At 54.5% G+C, this 20,602-nt stretch overlaps 3 protein-coding genes across 8 annotated transcripts; all 3 read right to left on the reverse strand.

Moving 5' to 3' along the window:
• On the reverse strand, positions 2,583 to 7,979 carry SCN2B (sodium voltage-gated channel beta subunit 2). The gene is made up of 4 exons (XM_021375893.1): positions 6,621 to 7,979; positions 4,495 to 4,661; positions 4,122 to 4,332; positions 2,583 to 4,041 (listed from the first exon to the last, which is right to left on the reverse strand). Exons 1-4 carry the CDS (start codon positions 6,688 to 6,690, stop codon positions 3,842 to 3,844), a joined length of 648 nt encoding a protein of 215 aa, XP_021231568.1. The 5' UTR covers positions 6,691 to 7,979; the 3' UTR covers positions 2,583 to 3,841.
• Positions 8,122 to 14,552, reverse strand: LOC110387600 (junctional adhesion molecule-like). Of its 6 annotated transcripts, XM_021375882.1 has the most exons (10): positions 13,707 to 14,314; positions 13,135 to 13,522; positions 12,675 to 13,042; positions 11,747 to 12,005; positions 10,165 to 10,328; positions 9,676 to 9,901; positions 9,419 to 9,536; positions 8,969 to 9,029; positions 8,759 to 8,854; positions 8,122 to 8,640 (listed from the first exon to the last, which is right to left on the reverse strand). In XM_021375882.1, the coding sequence occupies exons 4-10, from the start codon at positions 11,787 to 11,789 to the stop codon at positions 8,491 to 8,493; spliced, it is 858 nt and encodes a 285-aa protein (XP_021231557.1). In that variant the 5' UTR covers positions 11,790 to 12,005; positions 12,675 to 13,042; positions 13,135 to 13,522; positions 13,707 to 14,314; the 3' UTR covers positions 8,122 to 8,490. The 6 variants fall into 6 exon arrangements, with proteins under 6 accessions (XP_021231557.1, XP_021231558.1, XP_021231560.1 ...); XM_021375883.1 differs by lacking the exon at positions 12,675 to 13,042; XM_021375885.1 differs by lacking the exons at positions 12,675 to 13,042; positions 13,135 to 13,522; positions 13,707 to 14,314 and adding an exon at positions 14,420 to 14,552.
• Positions 14,584 to 20,474, reverse strand: MPZL3 (myelin protein zero like 3). The gene is made up of 6 exons (XM_021375888.1): positions 20,320 to 20,474; positions 19,181 to 19,347; positions 17,969 to 18,179; positions 17,173 to 17,335; positions 16,319 to 16,376; positions 14,584 to 15,727 (listed from the first exon to the last, which is right to left on the reverse strand). The coding sequence occupies exons 1-6, from the start codon at positions 20,390 to 20,392 to the stop codon at positions 15,701 to 15,703; spliced, it is 699 nt and encodes a 232-aa protein (XP_021231563.1). The 5' UTR covers positions 20,393 to 20,474; the 3' UTR covers positions 14,584 to 15,700.

A 20,602-nucleotide genomic window follows, 5' to 3' on the forward strand; every position in this document is an offset into this window, starting at 1 on the left:
GGGCTCCCCGCTCCGCCCACCCCAGCCGGCCTCGGAGCGCATGTGGATGCAGCCCTGCAGCCGGTGGGTTCCCTTCCTCTGCCGGGAAAACAGCCCAACCGGGCCGGGCTCTCACCCGGCGCACCCCAAACAGTGCTGCCAGCCCCAGGGAGGCACCGAGTGTCCCTGCAGCTACAGATGGGGACGCAGCTGCCCATCAATGAGCGCAAGCGCCCAAAGTCTGCCTGGTGCCGCTCTGAAAACTTACTTTGTCAGCTCGAGAATGTTCCAGGGTAATTGGCTGCAGATAAGTTCACGTATCAACAACCTCTTGCTCATCCTCCGTCCATTAGACACAACCATCAGCAGACCACATCCAAAAATGTGCTGGTAGGGCCCCTGCTAATGGAGGCCTCCAGTAATACGAAGTGTGAGGACGGAGCTCTACCTTCCCACCCAGAGCCCATTAGTGAGCGAGACCACTGTGCTGAGCAGCAATCTGCAGGCGGTGATGCATCCTGAGGCCAGGCACAGCGGGATGGGAGAGGAGGTGGCACAGTGCTCCTTCCTGGCACGAGCCACGTGTCCCAGCCACGCTCCTTCCCAGCCAGGCAGGGGCACCAGGGAGGGGGAAAGCAGGATGCTTTGTGAGGCACTGGGGTATCCTGGGGGACCCTGCGAGGGTGCCAGCAGTGTCTGTGGGGTGAAGAGCCAGGGCTGCCGAGCTGGAGGAGAGACAGGAGAAGTGCAGGCAGGTTGGGCTGGGCAGCGCTGGCAGCTGGTGCTGCAGGAGCAGCATAGAGAGCATTGCTGATGCTGCAGGAGGTGTCTCAGTGGCTGTGGTGGATACAGGTAGGTGACAGATACGGGTAGGTGATGGATACAGCCAGGTGACACAATCCAGTGCACTTAGGCTCAAAGCCAGCCTCCTCCAGGACAAACTGCCCCTGCAGCCCTGAGCTCCCCACTGAGCAGCCCTGCAGCGGCAGGGCAGGTGCTGCCTGCAGTGCATGGAGGCCAGCTGTGCCCTTGTAGTCCCAGGGCTCGGAGCGCGGTGCTGCCTGTCACCGGGGCGTGATGGAGCTGTCACACTTGGCAGCCCTGGCCACTATCCTTGGCCAACTCCTCTCATCAGACATCTGCTGCTGCCGTGGACCTGGGGCACGCTCTGCTCCCTGCCAGCCATGTATGCCACGGCCAGGAAAGGGCACTGGGGAATTTGGCACGGTGCTGAGATGTCCGGTGCGGGGACACTGCTGCTCAGAGGAAACTCTTTTTGCTGAGCCCAGCACAAGGCCGCCGTGTCTGGTTACAGGGAAGGCGAGCACCCTCAGCTCGGACACTGTCACCTCCCCAGTGGGATGGGACTCAGGGCTCAGGGGTCCTTCCTGCTGGCTGCGTGCACCTGGAGCTGCCGGGCCGCTACATTCCTCCTACTTGCCCTGCACAAATGGGACTGGGAGGGTTAAAACACCCGAGGAGGGCTCCTGCTTCTCCCTACATGGGCAGGGGCACAGGGTAAGGCTGAGCAGAGCAGCATTGGTTCACTGCCTTCGGCACAATGCAGCAGACGCTGCACAGCTTTGGCTGCCCTGGAGCGTTCTGCAGGGAGCAGCTCTGGCAGGGATGCAGGGATGCCCTGGCCCCCTCCCAAGCCTCCTGGAGCAGGCAGAGCCCTCCTGCAAAAGAGGAGGTGGCGACGCCGGAGCAGGACTTCCCATCAGCACCTTATATTTACTGCAAGGTCCTCTGGCTGCGACCTTTAGAAGACGAGGCGGCCTGGCAGCCAGCTCTGCAGCAGCGTCCCGGCTGGAGCTGACGGAGGTCCGGGCACACAGACTGCGGTGAGTGCTCGGCTGCTGCGCCGTCCCCAGCCCTCCCCTGCCTGCAGCTCTCCTGAGCAATGCTTTCCTCTCCCCTGCCTCCTCTCCCATGCAGAGCTGTCTTCCCGCTGCCCATTCTGCTCTCCAGGGAGCCCCTATTTGGGGGGTCCTTTAAAGCAAGCAGGGAAAGGGGATTGGTGTCCCCAGGCAGGCACTGCAGAGGCAGCTGCACAGAGGCAATGGTACTGCGTCCCAGGGGAAAGTTTCCTCCTGACTCCATACAACCTCTGCTGGACCCTTCCTGCTCCGTAGCACTGTCCTTTAACCCCTGCTCCATTCCCCTTGCGCTCGCTGCCCCAGGTCCCTCCTTGCAGATCATCAGGCTGCCGTCGCGCAGAAGGGACAAAGCTGTCCCCAGCTCATGACCTTCTTGCCGGTGACCGTCCCAGCAGTGTCCCCACGGTGCCAGCTCACCGGTGCCTACTGCCCCGGGCTGTGCTCACCCATCCAAAGGGCTGCTCCTTCCACCTGGTGCTGTGCTCCCAGCACAACCTGAAGCACAGTGGGGCCAGCAGCGCAGCGTGTCACCAACCTCCTGCCCTTCCCCAGGGGGAGAGGTAGCTGCATTGTGCTTGCCTGACCCACGCTCCCTTAGCACCCAAAGCAGAACTGCTGCCCAAGTGGGGCAGAGCAGGGTGGCTCTGGAGAGCCCAGGGCTCGGAATCGAGCCCTGGGCTCTCCAGAGCCACCCTGCTCTGCGGTTAGAGGTACGAAACACCCAGCGCACACTTTGCATTTTGTTGTTCCTCTGTTTGTTTAACTGTACAAAGAGCAATAAAAACATCCTACAGTCAGGCTTTGGCAAAAACACCACCAGCAGAGCGTCTGGCAAAAAAAAAAAAAAAAAAAAAAAAAAAAAAAAACCAACATTGGAAGGCGCAAACCCAAAGTGCAGCTATGGCCGATAGCAGCACCTCCCATATATATAGATGTATATATATTTGTAGACTCTCCGTTGTGTACAGCTATGTACAGACAGATGCATTGGCAAGTTGCAATCCAAGGACAGTGCGTGAGTGAAATGAAGGCAGGTGCGGGGCTGGCTGTGAGCTCACAGCTGGAGTTGGCCCCCAAAACCGCTCGCAATGGAGCAGCAAAGCGATGCAGCTGTGCGTGTGGGTGCAGGCAGCGGGCTGAGCCCGGGGGGTGCGTGGGGCAGAGCAGGGCAAGTCCCGGCTGCAGCGGGACAAGGGGCAGCAGGGCACAGTGCAGCAGGGGACGCAATGCTTGCTGCCCCTGCTGGCACGGCTCTCCTGCAAGGTCCTGGACGCATAAGGGCAAGGGTTTGCCCAAACAATCCAGGAGGGAGCTGCAAGCAGGGCAGGAGCTGGACTGTGGGTTTTGGGGGTGGCACCGCAGGGCCCCACGTGGCAGTGCGTGGCCGTGGCAGTACGAGTTGTGCAGGGCCCCTCAGGAGCTGAGAGGGGCGGTTCTGGGTGCTGGGCTCGGGGTGATGGCTGTGCCCGGTCCATCCCGGCACACGCTGCTCCTCCTCCCCGCCGCTGCGGTTTGGCACATCAGCAGAACACTTTCCATTAGAGTCATCTCCCCGGGAAGTAAACACACACCGAAAAATCAGCCCGGCACCTTCGGACGAAGTGCTCGGGCCCAAATATAGCCCAAGAAGGGCACGTCCATGACACACTGGGAGCCACGAGTCTCTCACCATGGCACCCCCAGCACAAGGATGGGCAGACTAGGGGATGGGATGGGGACATGGGTGCTCTCCCTCCCTCCCCCACCCCCTCCCCAGCACCTGTGCCTCGCAGAGCAGGGATGAGCCGGTCCCAGCCCGGCTGTGGGGCAGGAGCCAGCCCCCCCGGCTCCCCCGGCGGCTGCGGGGCCGCTCCTCCCTGCGCCCTGCTCCAGGCGGGTTGGCGGTGCGGGTGGCAGGAGGGATACTGTGGGCAGACAGCAATCCTGGCTGTGGGAAGCACACCGACGGGACGCGCTGTACAGTGAGGGGGGAGCAGGGCACATTATTTAGTGCCCTCCTCCGGGTTGCCTTCGCCGTCCGTCTTCCCTTCCTCCTCTGTCTTCTGGTCATCTGTGTTCAGCCTCTGCTGCTTTTTCCGGCGCACGCATTTCACCACCATCAGCACCAGGATGACCACGGCCAGGAAGCCTCCCACGGAGGCGCCCACGATGACGGCCACCGTCGAATCGCGCTTTGGGGGTTCTGGGGACATGGGGCAGGGTCAGCCCTTGGCACCCAGCACCCAACGGTGCCGCCGGGCACGAGGACGGGGCCGCACTGACCTTCGGTGAGCACCTTCAGGCTGATGCTGGCGTGGCCCCGCTGCCGGTCCGGGGGGTTGAGGACGTAGCAGTTGTAGGTGCCCTCGTCCTCCAGCTGCACGTTGTTGAGGGTGAAGGACACGTCGTTCTTGGTGGGGTTCCCGGTGAACTCCACCCGGTTCCCGAAGCGGTCCAGCTGCTTGTTCATGATCTTCATCCGGAACTGCAGGAACTGCGCAGTGGGGAGAGGTGTTGGGGTACCCGAGCCCTCATCCCTCCCAGCCAAGCCCCATCCCTGCACTCACTGTGCCATGCTCACCCCATTCAAGGAGACGGCCCAGGGCACCCCATGCAGCCCGGGGCCCCCAGCAGCCCCCAGCCCCCAGGCACTCACCAGCTCCTCAGAGCAGTTCGTGCATGCCTGGTACGTCCAGTTGAGGGAGAATTGCTTGTTCTCCACCTTGTAGCAGGAGTTGAAGGTGCAGGAGAGCTTTACAGAGGTGCCGTTCAGGGCGTTGATGATGGGGGGGGCCATCACCTCCATCCCCAGCCCTGTGGGCACTGAGATGAGAGCATGGATGCGTTAAAGCGGCACAGATTCCCATCCATACCCACCTCCCATCCTGGTGCCCATACCCACCTCCCACCCTGGTGCCCTTCAGCCCTTCCGCGTGCTGTGGCTTTGGGGAACATGGAGACACCCCCAGATCTGGGCAGAAAGAACTGTGGCAATGGCTGAGGTCTCCCTTTGCCATGCCGGCCTGATGGCTCCCAGCGCCAAATTCTGCTGACTCCAAGCAATCCCCGCTCCTCGCTGCTTAAACAAGGCTCTGCTGCTGCAGAATCGATCCTGCTACACAAAAGGGTGGATGCAGGTTCAGCGTGCAGGGCTCAGCACCACAGCCGCGGGGAGGGAAATTTATGGCTGTGCTCATCAGATTCTGTTCCAGGCAGGACGCATTACGGCAGCACGGGATGGGAGCTGCCAGGGACAGCCCTGGAGGGCTGCAGATGCTCCCCCACACCTTGTGGAGCTCGGGCAAAGCTCCTCCATCTGGGAGAGAGGGGATGGAGAGCTCAGTTTCTCCCCTGGGAGAACAAAGCCACACCCTGCATCCTTGGAACAGAAACTGGGTCGGCACCCAGTGTGGCTGGCACCAATCACCTCGCGCACGGGCACACACCTCCACCCCTCTCCTGCAGCTCCCCAGATCTCAGGTTGTCCCCAACAGCACCCACAACCCAGCACCCACCCACAGTTTGCATGGGAGGGCACAGGGCAGGGATGGGCTGCAAGGTGCCGTGGCACCCCACGGGGCAGCAACAAGGACACTGACACCTTCTGCCTTGCAGATCCTCAAGCCCCAGGTCTGGCTGCAAGGTGGGACCTGGTGCCACCCCCAAACCAACTCTCCACTGCTTTGCAACAGCGTGTGCCTGGGGCTGTCCCAGCCTTGCTGCCCCAGCCACATGGACACAATGTGGTCACCTCCAAGCAATCCTGGCAGAGAGGAGATCTGGGTGTCTGTCTGTCCCAGGAGCCTCCATGCAGTCTGAATGCCCCCAGCCCTGTGCTGCGTCTTGGGCTCTCAGCCCACGCTTGGCTTTGTGCTGCACCCCCCGTGCTCTGCAGAGGGCTGGGTGCCAGCAGGAGCTCTGCACAGACACCGGGCACTGCAGGACTACGATGCAGCCAGGGGGCCCTCATGGGAAACCCACTTGTGCCCCAGGAGTGCTGATGTGCATGTATCCCAGTGATGGCCCTACCCCGTGCACCCCAGCAGCTGGACACAAGATCAGTGGCAAAAGAAATCCCTGGGACCAACCATCCAGGCTGTGCCCTTTGGTGCTCCCTGCGCCCAAATGCTGTCACACAACACCCTGCTCCCCAGGGCTCGGGAGGTGAAATGACACGTAGGCTCTGAAGGACACCTCGCTGAGCTTTTATCCTCCATCTGCTGGTTTCTCTCCTAAAGCCAAGGCAGCCCCCCAGCACCTCCGGGCCAGGATGAGCAGCACCTCGGGGAGGTGATGGATGCATCCCTGCTTCCCAATCGATACAGCCCCAAACCTGCTGACACACGCTCCTGGCTGCAGGGCAGGGACGCACAGAGCAGAGCGCAGCCCCCCCCCCCCTTCCCCCCCTCCGCCGCTACCCTGACCCCAAAGCACAGCACAAAGCACCCACAGCCCACCGGGCTGACCCCAGCCATGCAAAGCAGCCAGCAGCCCTGCCGCAGCCCTGCAGGGCATGCAACCAGCCCTGTGCACAGCAAACCCCGGCGAGCAGGACGCAGGACGGCTGTCAGAAGAGGCGATGCTGCAGCGTACCCCCACCCTGCCCACAAGCAGGTCACCCTGGCTGCGGATTTTGGCATCAGGACATCTCCACCCCATCCCTGCAGCACAGCATCTCACCGCTGCTCCTCGCCCAGAGGGGCTTCTCAGGGCCCAGATTTGGGGAGGGGGCTTCTCCCCGCCTCGGTGCTGTCCCATGCAAGGGGTCGGGGCGGCACTTACCCAGCGAGAGCAGCAGGCTGAGGCCAGAGAGGCACAGGGCAGGCTGCGGGAGCCAGGCATCCGGGCTCATTGTGAAGGAGTTGGGTGTGAGGAGAGGGCTTGGTGTTGGTGTGGGTTGTGGTGGTTTGCTTTTTTCGAACGCCCGGGTTATTTGCAGGTGACATATAACATTAGAGCTGCTTTATTTCCACAGCCCAATATGGCCGGTGGAGCGGTGCTGGGCTGAAAAAATCGGTAAATGCTATGGTTGGTGGATTTCAGCAGAGCGAGTGGGAGGGCAGAAAAAATTTCCCCTGAATGGAAGCTGAGGCTCCTGGTGCATCGCTGCTCCATGCTGCGGGCTACGGGGTGGGCTGTGTCAGCGCAGCTTTGCTCCACTCACTGGGACCAAGCATCCTCTCCAGCCCCATGTTCAGCACAGGTTTCTGCTGAGATTCCCTCTCAGAAAGCAAGCAGTGCTCAGGGCTCCCATGGAAACAGCAGTGCCCAGGGAAACACCCTGCAGCACAGACCTGGCTGTAGAGCCCCTGCAGCCCCCACATCCCTAGGGCCACACCATGTTGCACCTTCATCCCACTCCTGAGATCACAGCTGGGCCCAGGGAGCTCAGAAACACTCTCCTGGAGGCAGAGTACAGAGGGACTACGGGATCTGGAAGGAGCTAAAGGTCCCACAAGGCAGCCCACACGGGCATAGGAGCTCCAACCCTGGATCCAGAGTGCAAGGAGGAGACCGCATGGAGACCACGGAGACAGTGACAGCACCCGCACAACCACCCCCTACCCCTGCGGTGCAGTTTGCTGAGGCAGCATCAAAGGGGAGAAAGGTGAGGGATGTCCTGGAGGCAGAGCACAACTCAGTCCCTGCATACAGGGGCCCTTGGGAGGGAGGGATGAGGTGTAACAGGCAGGCAGAGCTGGGTCTGCTTTGCTGGAATGGGTCCCACCTCGTTACAAGGCAGCGGTGGCCACATGCAAACCCAGCACCCCAAAAAGGGATCGGGGCGCTGCTTCTTGCTGAAACCCCACTGCTGCTCCTCACCCAGGAAAAAGAGAGTAGGGTGGCAACGTGAAACCAAGGAGTGCAGCCTGGAGCAGCCTGTGCTGCAGTCTCCCATCCAGCAGAGCCGAGGAGGTGGTCCCCAGCTCCCAGCTCTGCACCTGGAGGTGTCAAACATCTATATTTAGTGGCAGGTTGCGAGCCAGCACATTGCAAGGCGGCAGTCCCGGAGGAGGGCCGGCTGGGGTTGCTGTCCCACCCCCCAGGGCAGCGAGTCCCGGGGCTGGGCTGCAGGCAGAGGTGGTCACCCACCGTGGGCAGGGGACACGTGGGAGCAGCGCACGTGGGGGACCCCGCTCTGCTCCCTCCCCAGGCAGGCGCCCTCCTGCTGCAAAGGGACCCCGGTTGTGGCCCATTTCGCTGGAGCTGGGCAGGTTTTGGCACACTCTGACATCACACGGTTAAACAGGAGGTAAAAGGAAGCCGGGAAAGGGGAAGGCTCCCTGGGCCTCGCTGAGTTTTATTAACTGCAGAAGATATCGCTGCACAGCCACACCCCCCCTTCCCTCCCCCGCCAGGCTCTCCTCATTATACCCAGTCCTGGAGCAGCATGGACCTCGATCAATGCTGCAAAGTGGGGACTGTGCCCTCTGTGTCCCCCTCCGGGGACCAGGGAGAAGGGATCCAGAGGAGACACCTCCCCAGGTTGCCCTGGAGATGCCAGGCACACCCTGCCCCAGCAGCACTTCAGGATGGAGGTAACAGTGAAGGGCTGACAGCAGCATAACAGCGACCAGCCCAAGGAGCAAAGAAGTCTTGCGTGTAGCTGCTGGTTAAGGGGTTTACAGCCCCAGTATGGCTATTCCCCCCTCTATGGGGCACGAGGAAGTTCCTCCTGGGGTTGGCTGTAGGGCTGCTCGATGTGCCCACCATCCCATCTGCCCTCTGTCCTCCACTCTGCCGGGATCACGCCCCTGGCCAGCTCCACGTAGACGCCATTCTCGCGGAGGATGGAGGGGTGCTGCAAGGAACCAAGGACAAGGTGAGTCCCTCTGTGGGCACTGGGGCCATTGGGCACCACCAGCCTGGAGGGGGGTGGTGTAGGGAGTCCCACTGCCCTGGAGCTGCTCCCTCCTCACCATGGTGATGTAGGTCTCCTCAGCTCTCCTCTTCTTCCCTGCATCCTGATCAGCCTTGGGTACTTCGGCTTCAGGGATCGAGGAGTAAAGCCCTTCCTACAGGGGGAGAGCAGGACACTTGGAACCAAGCAGTGCCCAAGCAGGTGAGAGCCAGTGAAATAGCCATGGCACCATGTGCTTGGCTGTCATGCCAGTCCCATGAGCTCCCACCTTGGCTTTGTCCTTGCTGCCATCATTTCTGGCTCTCTCCAGGGCCGTGGTGGCTGCGGACCTTGAGGGAAAGCAACAGAAGTGTCACCTCCAGCAGGAAGCATCTCCTGATCCTCCCACCTCCAGACCCCCCTCCTGAGACCGTTCAGATGCACCTTGGCATCCACCAGGTGATGGTGGCCACCGAGGCACTCGGGGAGCCCATCACTCTTTGCTTCCATCCTGCAGTGCTCAGCACCGCCCCTGACCCAGGCGGGTGCAGCCATGCAGGCAGCGGGGAGCCCAGCAGCTTCGGGAGGAGAGGGCAGCGTGACACTAGAGGGCAGCAGGAGCAGCACTGAGCTGTCCCTCCGCTTCCCTCAGCTGATTCCTGCTTGGGGTAGGTCAATGGGGGGGGGTTAAGCGGAGGTGCTTTGCTCAGCCCAGTAAACCCGAAACAAGCGTTGGTACCTCTTCCTCAGGCTGAGTCCCGCCAGGAAAGCCAGCACCACGGCCACAGCACTGCAGCACACGGTCACAGCCCAAACTCCAGTGTGCCCCGGGGCATGGGCACTTTCTGCTCCTCTATCTGCAGGGAGACACCAAGGTGGGGGCTGGAAACCACGGGGACACCAGCACTGCTGCAGAACCGTGGTGGCAGGTATGGAAACCCCTTTGCGAGGGCTCAGATGGGGTGACAGGCGAGGGGAGCTGCTGGGGGCACGCACCTCTCTGTGCTGCAGGGCTGACGCGTAGCACCGTGTAGTTCTTGAAGATGCTGCCGTGCTGAAACAGACGGACCTCACACGTGTACCTGCCACTGTCGTTCACCTGCACATCCTGCAGCTGGATAGAGCCATCCCAGCAGGAGACGTCCCCTTGCCACTGCACCCGGCCTTGGAAACGGCCCACGGGGACACTAGAGTTGCTGTAGTAGTAAAATACCATCTCCTCCTGTCAGGGCACAGAGCAGCTGGTGAGTGGAGCCTAGCAAGCAGGGCACTGCAGCCTCTCTCCTCCCACGCGGTGCTCACCATGCACAGAGACCAACTTGCTCCCTCCTGCACAGCCCTGGAGAGCCCCAGCACACAGCACTGAACACCACGGCTCCTGGCAGCGTGGGGCATGCAGCCGGGGAGCCCTCCTCCTGCAGTGCTCCAAGAGCAGCAGGGCCGCCTCGCTCTCCATCCCATTGCCCACTCCCAGTTCTGACCCACCTTCTGTGTGCCAGCCGCTGGCACCCGCAGCCAGTCCACTTTGGTCACCGTCCAGCCCGTGGCCTCTGGGTCTTGGAAGAGGCAGCGCAGCAGGACAGAGTCCCCAGCATCAGCATGGAGCCAGGGCTCTGTGAACACCCATCCAGCCAAGCTGCTGCTCCTCCCTGCCAGGCACAAGGACAGCAGGATGAGGATGGCCGAGTGCAGCCTGCCTGTCCCCATAGATGTCTCCTCTCTGGATGAGCCTAATGGCACCGAGCAGTCCGGGGTGCAGCAGGGAGGCCCTGCAGACAAAGCCTCTCCCTGAGCCCTGCTTTCGGCAAGCCGGGGATGCGAGGCAGCACATCCTCCCGGGCGCCAGACACTGAGGGCTGCTGCGCTCACTGAACAAGCCGCATGGAAGGGGGAGTGGGGAAGGCACCTCGGGACTCAGCACTCAACCCTCTGCGTCTCGGGGCTGGAGGCTGCAGCTCCTGCACCATGGCTCGTGTGAGTCACGGGCTGGGAGAACCAGTGCCACCCATCTGCAGCAGGCCAGAGGCAACTCGGCCCCTGTGCAGTCTCAGTTCCTCTTTTCACAACCTGCCCATCTGGCTTCCTGGCCGCTTGCTCACAGGCTCCTGCCTGAGCTCGGACGTGTCCAACCACATACCCACCTCAGTGGGTTTCTGGAGAAGTGGAGCAGTGCGAAACAAAACCAAAACAAACAGAGGAACATGAAAACACAGAGCTGACCAGACCAGCACTGCTGCTGTAGGGGGCCACGAAACATGAAATGAGAAACACACAGGGCAGAGAACGGCCCTGGAATTTGTCAAGAGAAAGCCTCCATCTCCCAAAATCTATGAGATCAAAATGGCAAAGAGAGGCACCTGCTCGGCTGAAAGGCAGCACAGAGCAGAGCCATGGGAAACAGCACAGCAGGGAAGCACTGCCAATTGCAAGGAATGGAGAGAAGCATCGACGGAACCTAGCCAGGAGAACACTGGGTGCCCAGCACTGCACGTCAGGGCCGGGTGAGCTGATTCAGAGGGAGCTGCTCGGGCAGGGACGTTTTTCCCAGCATCTGAGCTGCCCTGCTCAGCCCTTCCACAACCACCAAGGGCTGGGCCCTGGCAAGGCACCAAGCACTTGTCTGATCCCCTGTAAGTAATGAATGCAAAGTGCTACAGCTTCCCAAACAGGTTTCTTTTGGGTTTGACCAGCTGTGGAGGCAAACACGAAGAGTATTTGTCAGCAGAGGAGACCAAGGTGGCCAGTTGCCTTAAGCAGAGCCAAAAATCAATAGCTTGGAAGCCTTACCCTGTGCTTAGATGTGGTAAAGCTTTTCTACGTCTTCCAAAGCCTTGGAGCCCGATACAGTAAGTACAGGCCTCCAACAGGAGCTGTGACAATTCCAAGCCTATGCATGTGCAGGAAGGGAACACACAGCTCACAGATGCCAGAGGAGTTACCGACACGCTCAACGCTCCCAGCCCTGTGTGCCTGCAAGCCTCCAAGTGGTTATCACAGCAGAAAAGAGGAAGCAAAGGGTCTTCTGGCAAAGGCGAGGGTAAAGCCACCAGAATGATTTACAGCTTACCCAGTAATGTCAGCACCAGAGTCAGGCCCAGCAGCACCTTCATTTTCTCTCAAAGAGAGCAGCAGAGGTGGCACGTGCAGGACACCAACTGCTTGCAGCTGCACCCCAAGGCCTGGGGAAGGCTTCCTGCAGTTCCTTGGGGAGGGACGCGATCTCTGCTCCCCTTGCTTCTCAAAGTTAGCTCTATCCCAGCTGGAAGTCTACAATTCAGTGAAGCACAGCTGTCACACGTGTCTCTGGTTTGAGACTGCTCTGAGCCCTGGAAAGGAAGAGCGAGAGAGAAAGATGTGGGGAGGGCCCAGCTTGAAGCATCTTTGTATTTCCCCTTAACCAGTGCACCTTTCCGGTGGTTTGGGGGTCGACTCCTTACCACCAAAATTGAGACATTCACAATTGTTAACAGCTTAGAAAACAATGGGATGTATTTTCTCCTATGGACTCAGGGAAGTTTGGATACAGATCCTAAAATCACGTTATCCTAGAGCTAACCTCCTTGCTTGTTGAAAGCTTGTGCTGGAGCCTTCCAGGGTCTGCCCAGGCAGTGCTGAGTTTGGTCACGGCACTGTTTGACCTGCTGCACATCTCTCAGTACAGTTGGTGCCTCCTTTCCCCAAAGCACAGACATCCCACAACCCAAGGAAGAACTGACCGTCCTTGGCAGGGATGTACTTGCCAGTGTATCTCACAGGAAGACAAGCAGTACCAGTTACCAGAGTACGTTTTTCATACAAGCATTTTTGCTACAGGAATAAAAGCAACAGGAGATGAATCATATCTGAAATCTCATTAGCTTCTCTCCTTTTTCCTCCACAGTGAAAATCAGAGACCCTCTGGACTAGCTTCAGTGAAGCCTGGCATAAATACAGGTACCAGAGATTCAACCCAAGCAGCAGCCCTAGAGGAGTCATTAAACGTGCAAGGTGAATACCTGACATCATGCCTATGCTGTGATCCCGTTCCCTTCAGCACCATGGAGCAGAAAGCCACAGCTGTGGGGTCTATTCTAGACTGGGAAACAGTCCCAAAGGCTTTTCAGCCAGCACATGGCCTCACTGCCTACGGTTGGTGATGCAAAACCACTCTGCTTTTCCCTGTCCTCCCATTCCATAAGCAAAATCCTGAAAATGGCAGCAAGCCTTCCGTGACTCTCTCAAACCTGCTTTTCAAAACCCCCTATCTGTTTAGAAGCTGGGCTCTGTGGAGGTGGAGGGGAGAGAGTTGTGGTTTGGCTACGCTCTTCTTTGCATGTCTGCTATGAAGAATCTGCAGTGCAACTCGCGCTTGTGCACACATGACCTAGAAACAGAACAAAATTCACGCTCAGCTCCAAAGATGCGTTGGTGCAGCATAGCTCAGCTCAGCATAGCAAAGCATTGTGCTATCCTTACCTTGTTTTACTTCAGCTACGCTGCCAGAAGCCTTGGAACGCAGCTGGAGCTGCGCCTTCTCAGGGCCACTCTCATCCCAGAATGAAAACCAGACCTGGCCTAATGAAAGCCCTCAGCACACAGAAGCCTGCGCACTGGAGCATCAGCACTCAGAACTTCAACATTTCTCATGCTGAGGCTGTGGTCCTTATTGACCCACAAATTCCTTCCGCACTTCTTACCCTATTTCTCAGAGTATTTTCTGGTCCCACCTCTGAATGCATTTTTGCAGGGTGTCCTTTCGCAACACACACCAGCAAGTGCTGAAGACGGTGCCCACTCATCCAGGCTGTTATGTATTACGATGCTGACTCCTCCAACCCCTCGTGAAGGCTCACAGGATGATTGTCTTTTCCAAATGGTTTGAAAAAAAAGATACACATACCATACTGCCTTCACGTTTTCCCACTTTTGCACACAGGAATCTGAATTCCAAGTACTTCTATGTCTCACTAATTTTTTCTTTTCAAGGAAGAAAAAAGAAAATCCCAAGTATCAAAATAAATGTTCATAGCAAAATAAAGAATACTCACGCAGCGTGGTTTGGGGCAGCCTACTTTTTATCTTCCACAAAGAGCTCTGCAGTGGCTTATTTGGAGTCTCTGAATTAATCACACTACATCTTCCCGAGGTTGTGCGTGCAAGATATTTAGAACACCCCAGCTTTTTGTTTCAGGTCTCTTATTTAAAGGTTTGGTGCTCACTCTTTACTTCTAAGAGGAAGTTGAGAATTTGTAAGAGGAAGACTGAGGGTAGAAGTCAGAAGGGGCTGGGGCTGTTACAGACAGGCAAGAATTACAATAGAAGATGCCTATGCTTGAGAGCAGGGGATGGGAATGCAGCTTCAAAAACCACTCTAGATCAGAGGTGTGGCCAAGCCCCACTCCTTCCACCACAGCAGACTGATCCATTAGTCATTATGTAAGATTGAGCCCTGTTACACTGTTTGCAAAGCAGTCACAGCTGAAGGTGAACATTCTGTGGAAAACAAGAGTTATTAATTTCCATAAAGAATAGCGATGCATTCTAGCTGAAAGTGGAACAACAAAGTGGAACAACAAAGCCACTTCCTCTAAGCTGCCAATCCCAACATCCTTTCTCAGGATAGTTTTTGCTGGTAGAAACATTGAGCCATCACAAAGCACGCTCTTTTTAAATGTTACTTCACTGTACAGCAGAGGAAAGAAAATTATCTGGAGGCACAGATCTACAGCTAACTTGCTTTGCAGTCAGAACTCCTACACACCTCTGATTCCTCTGATTAACGGCCATCACCAGGCTTCTGAAGGGAGACTGGGTACACCTTTTCCCAACACCACGATTTCTTTCAGCAAGCAACAAGTCAGGATGGCAGTTCTATGAGCTCAGCTACGTTTACCTGCACATAGCCAAATAAAGAGATCCACAGCCTAGAATGAAACATTGCAATTTATTGGTAACAGTGCAAAGTCAACAGTAAACTTATATCACATACATGGAAGGACACGATTCAACCAATGCCATATACCAAAACAAAGCAGAAAACAGCAGTTCTTCAGCTATTAGAGAAGAATTCCACTGCTCCCTGTAATCCATTATTGAACAAGGCTGGTGAGAGAAGGTACTCCCTACCTTACAGGGCCCTAACAACATGCTTCACTGTTTCCCCAAAATTAACTGTTTCCTTGGAAGAGAGGAGGAACATGATTGTTCTTCCGAACACAGAACATTCCTTTGGGCAACACCTTGAGCCAGTGGTTGAGGTAGATGGGGTTATGTTTCCCCAGACATAGAGTCCCCATTCGCATTTCTGATTTAAAAAATAAGCTGTATATGAATTGTGCTTCATGTAAGTAGAAGAGGAACCCAGTAGTGGAGCTGTTGGACAAAAAAAAAAAATCAAAGTAAAGTAACACTGCTGAGCAGTTGAATCAGAAAACAGTAGGAATAAAATGATGATTCTGTAATTAAGTGGCAGCTCAAGCCAGGAAAGTTAAAAAACAGTAGGTTCTCTTTGCTCTGAGACGAAGGATGTCACATAACAACTTAATCAGGCTGCTCTGAGTCCTTAGCAAGTATGCTGCACAAAAACTGAGAAGAATATGCTGTCAGTGCCCAACGATGATCACCTTAGAAAGCTCATGTGTCACTCTGCAGTACTCTGCTCTTCAGGCAAGTTGACTTCAAGGGCACAAGAAAGGAGGGATATCACCAACCATAAAGGAAACAGATTATCAAGTAAACTAACGAAGGAGCATCGTCAAACTGCTGGTAGGAAACAGCCTGTACAGCTGCAGGCACTGAGGCTTCTGTAGGCACTGAAGTAGTGAGGTTTTGGAGTTTCTTCTTCCTCCCTCCCTCAATAAATTATGGAGATTTCAAAAATGTTGTGCTTAGAAGTGAATTGTCCAATCAGCATTGTTGTTCCAATACACCAAGATGAGAGCAGCTCTTTCAATCTGCGCTGTTTTCCAGCAGCCTTTGTACTTATCTAGTCATGATTTTCAGCACTGTAATTTTGTTCTTTGTCCATACTTTTGATCCTTCATCAGTATGGGTCTTCCTCATCCGTGTCCTAAGCAGGGAGTATGGAGAGAGAAATTAAGACTGCATACCAAGTCATTAGTTTGACAAGATTTTGAGTCTGCTAGGCTTCAGACAAGAGCTTAAACACTTCCCAAATTGCTGGCGTGGCTGAACAAGTCTCGGAACTTGTAGTTGTACAAACACTTGCAGCTAAATCTATCGGACTTGCCACACACACAGGTGAATTGACACTGTCCAATTAACACGTGAAATGTACTTTTAAAATAAGTAGCAGATCAAACTTAAGCAGAAGAAAAACAAAGGGCAGAAAGACATCACCTCAAAAGGCATCCCAGCCCCTACAGAGGGGATCCAGAGCAGCACAGACTGTTGTGTTTTTCAGCTATGACCAACCACATGCTTTCAGATCCCTATCGTTCTAACCACAGTAATCATTCCTTCGTGTCTTCACAACCCAGCTCTACTGCTCTCATATTTGGAAAATAGCAAGGAGAATAAGCACAGCCAAATGAGACTGTTCTCTGAAGTTCAGAGAAGTTATGAATAGCTTTGCCTCCTGCACTTGCACCTCCTCTCACTATTGAGAAAGTAAGTGGTAAAAATAGCAACTTTCACTTACCACACAGTTCAAACACCAGGTTCTGAGTCGCCCCATGCAGTTGTCTGTATATTCAGACCTGGAAATCAAGCACAGGATGAAGCTGGACTTCCCCCCACCAAGCACAAACTAATCTCTTCTACTGACCATGATTTCTACTTCACACTGAATTTTAAGACTTTTCATCATCTCTTTGACTTCATAGCAAGCCCAGAAAGAATAGGGAGTGTCAGGTTTCTTATTTCAAAGGCAGCTATGTCATTTAACAAGAGCTGCCATTTAGCTGGAACAATTTTACAACAATAATCAGAGTGTTATATTAAAAGACCAGTACTACAACTGAGCACAGATTCCCTGCAAAAACACATGCAACTGCAGAAGCTGCAGTGCTGCTTTAGTGTTTTTACTAAAATACCACACCAAACACTCCCAGCACAAAGTCCTCTCCAATTCAGAAGGGAATCCAGTCTCCAGGAGCTGTTCAACACTTAGCAGCTCTGGTCAGGCCATCACTGGGGACACCAGTTAGCTTTACTCAGTTTGTGTTTTGTTACATGACAAGAAGACTAAGACCACGTAAGCAAAATATTTTGCCGATTTAAGCTGAAATAAATTTAACTAGGGAAGTGAAAGACTGCCTAACCATAAACTGCTTCACTTCCATGGCCTCACAGCACTGCCAGGAAAAGAGATGTAAAGCATTTATGCTTCAAAGTTGAGTTTTTCCACAGAGCTTCTACTCATTGGCTAAATTATGCTCATACAGTGGCTGAACTGCAGATGCTGAGAGCTACGCAACGAAGAACAGTAGAGAAAAAACGGCTGGTGTCTACAGGCAGAAGAAGAACAAGCTTTAGGTTCCAGACAGAACTTACTCAGATTCTTCAACAGAGGATTTCTTGCAACCAGGTTTTTTCTTCTCTTTTATCACTCCAGATTTCCTTCCCATCCTCACCAACATCAGAACAACCACAACAGTGGAAGGGAGAAATACCACAATGGATAGCAGCGTCACTGAAGTCAGTTGGAAAGAAAAGCCTGCAGGATAGACCAAGAACAGCCCCATCGTATCCAGTAAAATACAGTTTTCTTAAATCTCTGTGAAAAATATGCATCCAGGACAGACTGGTACCCTTTTTACATACAGCACAGGGCTGGCAGTTTTGAAACAGCTTGTCACTGAATCTGTAGGACTCCTATCACACATCCAGCACAGCAGGATGCTTTATGTGCAAAAAAACCACCAAGTAAGGCAGGTCATGACATAACTTCATCAGCCTAAGCTACACATTTGGGGCAGTTCTCACATGTAAGGCAGATGATGAAATTAAGTGTGACTAAAAATCAGTGTTTGAGGTGTGACTGTTTTTAGACCAGTATTTCCCAAAAATCTAACTTGTTCTACTACTGCAATATTTGGTGACTAGAATTCCTGAACAAATGCCCATTTTTGATTTGTTACCACCACTGCTTCTCCCATCTCTTCCTGTCCCCAGTAAATTCAGTGGTTCTCAGTGTGTTTAGCAGTGAAAGAACAGGTGAGGTAACTCCTGCTGAAAAATCTTACACAGAACAGCTTCACATGCTTACGCTCAGATTTTTAGGTTCAGACAGAGCCACAACACAGCTGTATCACACAAGTGAGAGAATGTTGCTGAAATACAGGCTTACCCCTCTCTGTAATGATCAGCATTGTCTGGGGAATGTTATGGTACACATCTGGGGGATTCTTCACACTGCAGATGAACGTCCCATTGTCACTCATAGCCGGGCTTTGGATAGCAATCGAAGCATCACCCTTGGCAGCATTCCCAACCCAGGATATCCTGTCTTTGAACCTTCCCACTGTTGGTGTGTATGCAACAGACTGATAATGAAAAATCTGAAAGGAGAGAAAGGCAATAATTGCTCTAATAAAATAGTCCACTAAGAAAATGAAATTAATTATTTTCGCATTGTAAACATAAAGAAATATGCTTTAACAAGTCAGAAAGAATAACTGTTATACAGGAGAGCTCTTTAAGTTCCTATTTGTTAATTCTGAATCAGCTGCATTTCACTAGCTCTCCAAAACTTTTATCTACCAGCCTTGGCACTCGCATGTGTCACCACCACCCAGGTTGTTCCCTTCCACAAAACCACAGCCAAGAAGTAGAGCGTGTTCCTTCTCTCCTGCAAGACAGAGCACTGTAGCTCTTCAGAATGTGCTTTCTGAGTTTTTGCACTTACTAATCTATCTGTAAAGACTTAGCAGACCTTGTTTCATACAGGCAGCATACTTTTATTCCAGATATGAGAACATTATAAAGAGTTCAAACTCATCAGGAAGCATTAGTCACTGACTAACTGTAAAGATAGATATTTTCAGTTTCTGCCTTGAATAAGAGACTTCCAGCAGGTGTTCAGATTTGTGTATTTATACTTAGATTTCAAAGGGCTACCACCAAGATAAAGCAGCAACCCGTAAACCTCAGAGATAGGTATCATCACTGCCTTCAGACTATCTTCGCAAACATTTTTACCACTCTAAGGTATATCAGGAGTCGATCACATCACGGAATTACGAGGATATATTTGCCTTCAAGAAAGCTCCCAATCGAATGCTTTACAGTCATTCTATATATAGCTGCAGGGTGCAATTTAGTGCTTGTGTCAAAATCCAAAGGTTTATTTAATCATCTCTAAGTTATTATGCATTTACATAAACTATTTCTTGCCCAAAGGACACAAAAGCAATTTCAGATGGAAAAGGAGAAAAGGACAATCCCAACCTCTAAAGTGATGAAGAAGCACAGCAAGGCAAACAAGAAATACCACCAGATTTTCATCTATCACTGGGACCTGGCCAACATCCAGTTGAAAAAGACTCCCTGCTCCACTTACTGTCTCCATATGACCACCTGTGAGGGGCCGGTATGTCCAGTCTATCGTCAGACTCTCGGTGATGGGAAAACTGGATTTGAATGAGCATTTCAGCACTACTTGTTCACCCACATAACCTCGCACCTCAGGACTGGTTTTAATATCCAGGGAAAGAGCACCACAGATACCTGATGGAAGAAGCCCAAAAGACAAAGATTACATTCTTGTTACTCACGAGGCATGAAAGCAATGATGTTCCAAGCACACTGATGTGTGTGCAGCTTAACCACAGTATAAAGATGGAAGCTCAGCAGTGATTATCACCACTATAATGAAATTTAAAGAAAGATTATACCCTTAACCTATATTCTCTATGGGATTGCATCTTATCCCAAAAAAAATGTTATCTAGAAAATTCCACCAAAAGCCTACAGATATTTACAAATGGAGGTAGAAGAGGTTTTAAAGCCAATAAACTGCATCAGCTGACTCAGAGGAATTGCAACACGCCAGCCTTAGACTCCTTCCAGGAGGTTCTGACACTGTGTGTTTTGGAGCTGGTTACCAGGTTCAGAACCACACCACAGCGGCACAGCCATCTTCACTTATTATTTTCAGGGTGCCATGCAATTCTTGCTCCATTCCCTTACTGCAGCGCTCCAGCCAAGGAGGAAACCTGCCTCAAAACCCCTTAGTAAGGACGGATCGAGCTGGGAGGAGCCCTACAGATCAGCCAGTTCTAACCCTCCGCTGTGGGCCGGACACCCCCCACCAGCTCAGGCTGCCCAGGGCCCCATCCCACCTGGCCTTCATCACCCCTAGGGATGGGGCACCCACAGCTCTCTGGGCAGCAGCGCCAGGGCCTCACCACCCTCTGAGGAAAGAGCTTCCTCCTCACATCTAACCTGACCCGCCAGCCCCTCCTTCTTCTAGCTTAAAGCCATTTCCCCTCGTCCTATCGCTGCCTGCCCCGCAGGCGAGCAGGGGGCACAGTGCAGGCCGGGGAACGAAGGCCGCCGGCAGCGCCCCGCGGAAGAGCCTTCGCTCACCGCCCCACCCAGAGTCTGCAGCGCGCCGCAGCCGCCCAACACCCGCACCGGCCTTGCCGACCGCCGCCAGCCGGGCGCGGACACCCCGCCCCGCAGCCCCCCGTTAGTTACCGAGCAGCAGCAGAGCCCCTCGAGGAAAGAGAAGGCCGACGTCACCGGCCCACACCGCCTCGCCGCCCCGCATCCCGGCCGCGCCGGCTCCGCTCAGGAGCGCAACATGGCGGCACACCTGCGGGCAGCGCAGGTGAGGGCGGGGACGGCCCCAATATGGCCGCGCCGCGTCGCCGTGGCAACGGGGCCTCGCCTCTCACCTGGGCCGCCTTGCAAGCCCTGGCCGGTAGGCCGCGGGGCCTCCATGCCTCGGAACAGAGCCCAGCATGGAATGTGAATTTCT

This window comes from Numida meleagris, chromosome 23 (genome assembly GCF_002078875.1).
Source record: "Numida meleagris isolate 19003 breed g44 Domestic line chromosome 23, NumMel1.0, whole genome shotgun sequence".
NCBI lineage: Eukaryota > Metazoa > Chordata > Aves > Galliformes > Numididae > Numida > Numida meleagris.

Excerpts from the sequence above, each read along its gene's own strand:
- SCN2B (XM_021375893.1), bottom strand. The coding sequence starts at position 6,690 with ATGAGCCCGGATGCCTGGCTCCCGCAGCCTGCCCTGTGCCTCTCTGGC. Across the intron at positions 4,333-4,494 it reads CGAACTGCTCTGAGGAGCTG|TTCCTGCAGTTCCGGATGAA; the intron begins GTGAGTGCCTGG and ends CCCACTGCGCAG. Across the intron at positions 4,042-4,121 it reads CCTGAAGGTGCTCACCGAAG|AACCCCCAAAGCGCGATTCG; the intron begins GTCAGTGCGGCC and ends CCATGTCCCCAG.
- LOC110387600 (XM_021375880.1), bottom strand. The coding sequence starts at position 10,646 with ATGGTGCAGGAGCTGCAGCCTCCAGCCCCGAGACGCAGAGGGTTGAGT. Across the intron at positions 9,902-10,164 it reads CAGCGGCTGGCACACAGAAG|GAGGAGATGGTATTTTACTA; the intron begins GTGGGTCAGAAC and ends GTGCCCTGACAG. Across the intron at positions 8,641-8,758 it reads AGGAGACCTACATCACCATG|CACCCCTCCATCCTCCGCGA; the intron begins GTGAGGAGGGAG and ends GGTTCCTTGCAG.
- MPZL3 (XM_021375888.1), bottom strand. The coding sequence starts at position 20,392 with ATGCGGGGCGGCGAGGCGGTGTGGGCCGGTGACGTCGGCCTTCTCTTT. Across the intron at positions 18,180-19,180 it reads CAGGTGGTCATATGGAGACA|ATTTTTCATTATCAGTCTGT; the intron begins GTAAGTGGAGCA and ends CTCTCCTTTCAG. Across the intron at positions 17,336-17,968 it reads GCTGATCATTACAGAGAGGG|GCTTTTCTTTCCAACTGACT; the intron begins GTAAGCCTGTAT and ends TCTATCCTGCAG.